General features: G+C 37.7%; 1 protein-coding gene across 1 annotated transcript; it reads left to right on the forward strand.

Moving 5' to 3' along the window:
• The first annotated feature begins 581 nt into the window (after positions 1-581).
• Positions 582-6,284, forward strand: LOC118114646 (leukocyte surface antigen CD53). The gene is made up of 8 exons (XM_035165199.2): positions 582-736; positions 1,486-1,571; positions 2,364-2,552; positions 3,509-3,583; positions 4,269-4,370; positions 4,484-4,588; positions 4,690-4,773; positions 6,047-6,284. The coding sequence occupies exons 2-8, from the start codon at positions 1,509-1,511 to the stop codon at positions 6,116-6,118; spliced, it is 690 nt and encodes a 229-aa protein (XP_035021090.2). The 5' UTR covers positions 582-736; positions 1,486-1,508; the 3' UTR covers positions 6,119-6,284.
• Positions 6,285-6,783: the final 499 nt, after the last annotated feature.

Raw genomic sequence — 6,783 nt, forward strand, 5'->3', positions numbered from 1 at the left:
TTCTGCATCAAATACTTTTGTTGCATCTCTTACAAACAGCTGGCCAGTATGGGGGTTGCACCCATACTCTTATCATCTGACCTAACTGGCCATGTACCAGATTTCATTTAATATATTTTTTAAATGACAATCATTTACATTTTGTTTTTTTTTGTTGTTTTTTGACTCCATAACACATGAATTACACATACTGCAGGAATATGAGACTAGGTGACTAAGTTGACAGACAAACAATTGCACAGACACACAATGATACAAATAATTAAAAAAAACATCTTAGTATCTGCATATATTAACCCTAACCATCTACACATGCACCATGAGTCTGAACAGATTTCAATCACCATTGTGAATTGTTCTTCTTGTTCAGGGACATTTTTGCTTTTGAGTTCTTCTCATATTAAGTTATATAAACAGCACAGCTTTTGACCATGTCGGCCTCTTTTAGTGAAGCTTTAATTCTGAACGTACATCTTGTCTAAATATAAGCAGTGCATCACAGATGTGCACCTTCTGATTGCGGTGCTGTTATTTTGGGTCGCCCTCAACTGCTCGTTGTGAGTCATACATTTTCCATGTAGTTCATGTTGACAAAAAGGAAGTGAGAAGTGCTGCTGAAAGCCCCATGAGGGGCTGCATTACGAGAAGGGGAAGTGTGAACAGCAGCAGCAGCAAAGTTTGCGAAACTGTCAGAACGCAGACAGACTATTCAGATACAGATTATTCTTCTAAGCAGGTAAGACCGTAACTTTATTTCTTCTCCTTTATTTGTCACCCCTTAATGTTTGAATGACAACTTTTAGAACATCAGAAGTGTTATAAATACAATGCTTAACAGATAGTAGATTCTTCTTTTATTTAAATTTAATTTATATAAAATTAGTTGACGTTATATCTCATGAGATTACTTGTGAAAAATGACTCTAGAAGAAGCTGAAAAGAACAACAACTAATCCAACACAGCTGTCTTTTAATCCTAAATATCAATAGCAAGTATTAGAAAAAATATTTATAGTTGTGATTCTTCTTTATTAATCTTTCTCAAAACAAAAACCTTTTGTTTTTGGATTTAATTAACATCTTAATCCTTTGTGATTAGTTAGTTAGACATATTCATTCTATTTTTGAGGAAGTGCCGATAATTCCACAGAACACCAAACCCCGGTGATGTCATCAGCAACATCCCAGCAACAGTTTGTTTAGGTTGTCGTTAATAAATAGAGAATGCATATGAAATGTACTTTCTTCCTATAAACTGAGCGGAAACACAGGAAGTGAGATGTGTCAGCATCACTTGTACATACAGTGTGAACATGATGTTCGGTCAACTTTAAGACACACACACACACACACACACACACACACACACACACACACACACACACACACACACACACACACAGAAACAAAGAGTAAAAGCAGCTTTTGAGTGTGGATCAGTCAGTCAGTAGTTTTGGCTTTGTCTGTTTATGTTTTGTTTTGCAGGTCTGGTCAGAGGGTGTCACATTATGGCTCAACGATGTCTCAAGTTTTTGAAATACACCATGTGTGTCGCCAACTTCCTTTGTTTTGTACGTATCTGCATCACATTCACAGATGTTACATTATGTTGTTAGTTTCCATTTTTGCATCAACCAGGGAATTTTTTATGAGGACCAGGTGCTGTGGGGAAAGACTGTGGTATAGCTCAGCATGTAACGTAAAAATGATAATCGAATAATATCGACATGTTTGTCAAGTAAAACCTGCTTTATCTGAGCATGTGAAAACGAGTTAGCAAAGTGGCAGAAGAGGCTAAATGAATAGATAAATGGTTTAAATGTTCAGATTGTGCCACTTTAAGTGATAGTGGTGCACAGAGTTCAGAGCCTACTGACAAAAGTCAGTGGTGGAGGAAGGATGTAGATTCTTTAGTTTAATAAAAGTATTATCAGTGAAATGTACCCAAAGTAACAAATGATTGTCATTATGAAGTGCAGGTGATGTTGTTATTGTTATATTATTGTCTATACATTGTATAATTAGGTTGTTTTAATGCATTCACGTGTAAGAAGCATATAATGTTGCAGCTGCTTGAGTTAAATCAAATACACTGCAGTGCAGATCATTTTTGTCATATTTTCTTCTTCTTCTAATTTATTAAATAAATGTAATGGAGTAAAAACTACAATATTTCTCGCTGTAATAAAATGAAGAAGTACTTGAGTAAATGTGCTACATTCAACCATCAGATCAGACTGTCCATGAGCAAGGCACTGAAGCCCTAGTTGTTCCAGTGGTGCTGCTCAGTGAAGACACTGTTAGATGGATGTTTCTGTGACGATGTAATCAGGAACCTGTGGTGCACGTTGTTTTGCTGTTAGTGTTGCGGCATGGCGGTTCTGGGCTTGGGCGTGTACATGATGGTGAACTTCAGGATGGCCGCACTCCTCCCCACCCTGGTCATTATCAACATAGACAAAATGCTGCTGATCTGCGGCATTGTCATCACCTGCGTGTCCTTCCTGGGGTTCCTGGGTGCTCTGAAGGAGAACCGCTGTCTCCTCCTGATGGTGACAAACACACACACACAGACACACAAACTATACACCCCATGAGTAGTTCAAGTGATTGTGTAGCACTTGTCCTGTTCAGTTATTAAAGCAGCTTTGTTGTTTCTACACATTTTATCTGACATAGCTACAGTTTGTGGTGTAGTAGTACTCACCTTTGTTTTAATGTTCCTTTGTGGTTGGACCATACATAATCATACTTTAGGTACATAGTCCGTTTACACTAAACATCCACACTGTAGTGCCAGATGTTAAAACTTGTTCAATGCTAGATGTATCTGTCATGTACTTTTCAAAGAAGTGTATTGGAAGGCTCTTCTTATAAACTATTGGCCAATATTGCGGTTGAACCCTTGGTGTTATTAGCACCACACATGGTTAGGACACCTAACCATGTCCTCAATCCCAAGTTTGGTAAAAATCTGTCCATGCGTTTATGAGTTAATTTGTACACACACACACACACACACACCACACACACACACACACACACACACACACACACACACACACACACACACACACACACACACACACACTGAAACAAACCAATACAAACAATTGCAACACTCAAATGATACACATCTACAAACAAACCTGAGGATATATATATATATATGGTCTCCAAATCTCACAAATATTTTGTATTGACTCTCAATCAACAAGATGATGGTCTATAGCTCAGCCAAAAAGCACAGCAATGATTGAAGTAACCAACCAAAACAAGATTGCACTATATGTGGTCGTGCAGGGCTGCATCAAGTGGTGGAATGTTTTTTTCATCAGGTTCCCAGATCTCAATGATCCTGGTACCAATTATTATTATCACAGATAAGACTAACGGGTAATACCAAGACAATTAGACCCAAGTTGCAATAAACATGGGTCAATTATGTGGGAATGTCAAATTGACAAATAAAAATGCAAATGGGTTTTGAAATATGCTCTGTTGACAGTATTTCCTGCTGCTGTTCCTTCTGATGCTGGTGGAGCTGACCGCAGCATGTCTGCTACTCGTGTTCGAGGGACAGGTAGGGTGCATCCGTCAGTTGTTTCGCTGTGGGTTGTTCTTAAAGTCCCATGAAGAAGCTTATTAAACCTCCTAAAACTCTGCTTTGTTCCTCAAAATTACATATTCACAAGGTTTGTCACAGAAAAGTCCCCTCAAGACATTAAAATGTCTTAAATATAACTTCACACCTTCCTTCCTCATTTCATAAGTGATTTATGAATATGCTAATATGGCCCGCCCCTGCCCCTAGTCTCCCAACCCACATAGCGCCACCTGCAGTTGAGGAGCCTTTTCCAGCTACTGAGACCCGCCTACAAGTTGACAGGATGGGTTTCTTAGGCTTGTGACATCACAAACCCTGGCTGTTTGAATCTGCTTTTTATAGTCTGCCATTTGTTTACTGCATTGCAAACGCAAATTTTTCAGCGGTGAACCTTTGCCTCCCGTTCACTTTCTGTGGTGAAGTGAAGCTTCACACGGAGTTCAACTTTGTTAACTTTCACCCACGATATTTGCTTTAAATTCACGTATGTGTGACCATGCCCTCAAGCTGGAAATACTCAACCATGCTAATATGTCTTTTATCATATAGAAGGTATAAGGTGGACATATTAACTTGTTTAAAAACTACATTTCACCAGAGGGGGAATTTAAAATCACGTTTAGACGAATGTATAACCTGCAGCTCTCACCTCACTTGTTAGGTTGCTACAATGATAGAAGACGATCTCAACAAGAGTTTGAAAGAAGCCAAAGCAAATTCTACAGATCCAGTACTGAGTGAGTGGGATCTGGTTCAGAATAACGTGAGTGTGCCCGAGCAGACATAATGACAGTCCACTCAATTCAATAACTATAGAGATCTCAGTCTGTTTTTGTTAAATATGTTTATTACTTCTCTGTGGATGATTTGTTTCAGTTTGACTGCTGTGGAGTCAATAATGTGACGGACTGGGAAGACAATGTGCCGAAATCTTGCTGCCTGAGCAAATGCAGCAGCCCTGAGCCTCCTTACAAGCGAACGGTAGGAACAGTAAAGAAGTAGGATTAAGACCCAGAGGTCAGAGGTCATATTATCACATTTGACTCTGGGTTTAATCATAAATGCATGTTCTCTGTTTGCAGGGTTGTTTGGTAAAATTGAAGACCTTGTTTGAGGACAATTTCCTTACCACTGGAATTTCCGTCATCGTCCTCTGCATTATTGAGGTAAGCTGATGGTGGACATAATGGATGTATTTAAGATAAGATAAGACTTTATTAAGAATTATTAAATTATTGTGCCAGCTTGCTCCAAGATTACAGCAAAGAACAATGTAAAGTTGAATAGAATACAGAGAAAAAAAGAAAAGAATTAAGTCTAAAATACAAGTGAAGATTAAAATAAAGTAAAAATATAAATGTATTGTCAATGAAATAAAACTATGTGTAACGAATACTTAACCACAGTGGCGGTAAGTAGAAATTAAATGATCAAGGAGTTAGTAATATGGCATACTGCAAATGATATTGAAATTTAAATATTGCACATTATATTGACATGTAATGACATGAAATATTGCACGATATTGAGAATATTGCACATGATAATAAATTAATGTGATGATGAACAAAAAGTTTTGTTACACAAGTTCCACTCCCAGGACAGAGCCAGCTTTCCATTATATTACATTACATTACATTTGTTTTAGCTGATGCTTTTATCCAAAGCGACTTACAATAGGTGCATTCAACCATGAGGGTACAAACCCAGAACAAGAAGAATCAAGAAAGTACAATTTTCTCTCCCAGTGTGCTTGTTGAGTCTGTTAGTGTCAGCTGCCTTCAACCTTTATGAAATGTAACCACCAAACTGCTAGGAAAGAGGTTTTTGTTAATTTCTCCATTCAACATCTAAGCACATGAATTGTGCTTTGAGTCTCTACAAAGGAACTTGTGGAGGAATGAGTAGTGTTATTAGCAAATCTGTGTATAATAGCTCTGATAAACCCACCTCACTGGGGACTGTATATGACCGTGGACATCCAAATGTGCAAAAATGAAGCCAAAATATCCCGGACAGTGGCACTGCAATGTTGTGCTGGTGATGTCATTTCGATCCAGAGTCTGTGCAGTTGTGATCATGGAGCAGAGCTGTGTTGTCAACGTCTCGCCAATACATGACCAGTCAATTCAATCTCAGCTGTCAATCATGATGTCTCACCATTATTTTAAAGCAAACTTTCAGAAACAAGAGCACTAGAAGATACATCAGTATGATGAGATCAACTTAAAATGACAGATATCATGGAAAAATGTATTTGATGTATACATAGATTTTTTAGTTTGGTCCATGTCCTATTTGGACACTGGAATAAATGGTGGTCGATAAATACAGCACGGCTATAATAATGCTATAATAATGTTTATTCTAGTGCAGAACCAAACATCAGGTAACAAGTTTATGTCATGTTCAGTATTTGTCTTTTCTTGTTTGTGACAGGTTTTGGGGATGTGTTTCGCCATGACGCTCTTCTGCCACATCAGCCGATCTGGACTGGGCTACAAGTTATAGACCAGTGGAGGGCAAACAGTGGCCTATGGACCAAATTAGGCCCCCTCAGAAAAATATTTTGCTGTTCAAAGAGAGCTGAACTTTTTGCTTTATTATTCACAAATCTACTGTAGGTAAATGTAAATAACTGTTGATTAAATGTTGGCTCTTTTCCGTGGCAAAAAAACCAGTATTTTTTTTAACCATAAAGGACACAGTTCTCTATGCTGAGTTTGAATAAGTTATCAATTACAATTTAAATCTCATTGTGCGTAAATCTTTTTTTCAAAATTGTTATACAGCAACACAAGCAGCACTCACTAGCTAAAATCTTGCTTAATAGAAAAAAATATTCTTAATACAACTGAAAAAAAATTAACAGGACATGAGGCTGCATCTCCAGTGTAGCTGTAAAACATTGTCCTGTGATAGAATACTAAAATAAACTTACTCACAGTTACACCTGCTGATGACATGTTATAGACTATATTCACTTTTAAACAACAAATCTTGCACCTTTGTATTTCAGAGTTATATATTGTACAGGTCTGCCCTTTAAAAACAGTTTTGTGTAGCGGGTTAGGGTTTTTTTTAGATCAGAAGCATGTTTGAAATCTTTTAACACAGCGGTGACCGCTGCATTGTGTTCCATTTTTAACTTGACAAACTTTCTCATGTACCCGAAA

Source organism: Hippoglossus stenolepis, chromosome 9 (genome assembly GCF_022539355.2).
Source record: "Hippoglossus stenolepis isolate QCI-W04-F060 chromosome 9, HSTE1.2, whole genome shotgun sequence".
Taxonomy (NCBI): domain Eukaryota; kingdom Metazoa; phylum Chordata; class Actinopteri; order Pleuronectiformes; family Pleuronectidae; genus Hippoglossus; species Hippoglossus stenolepis.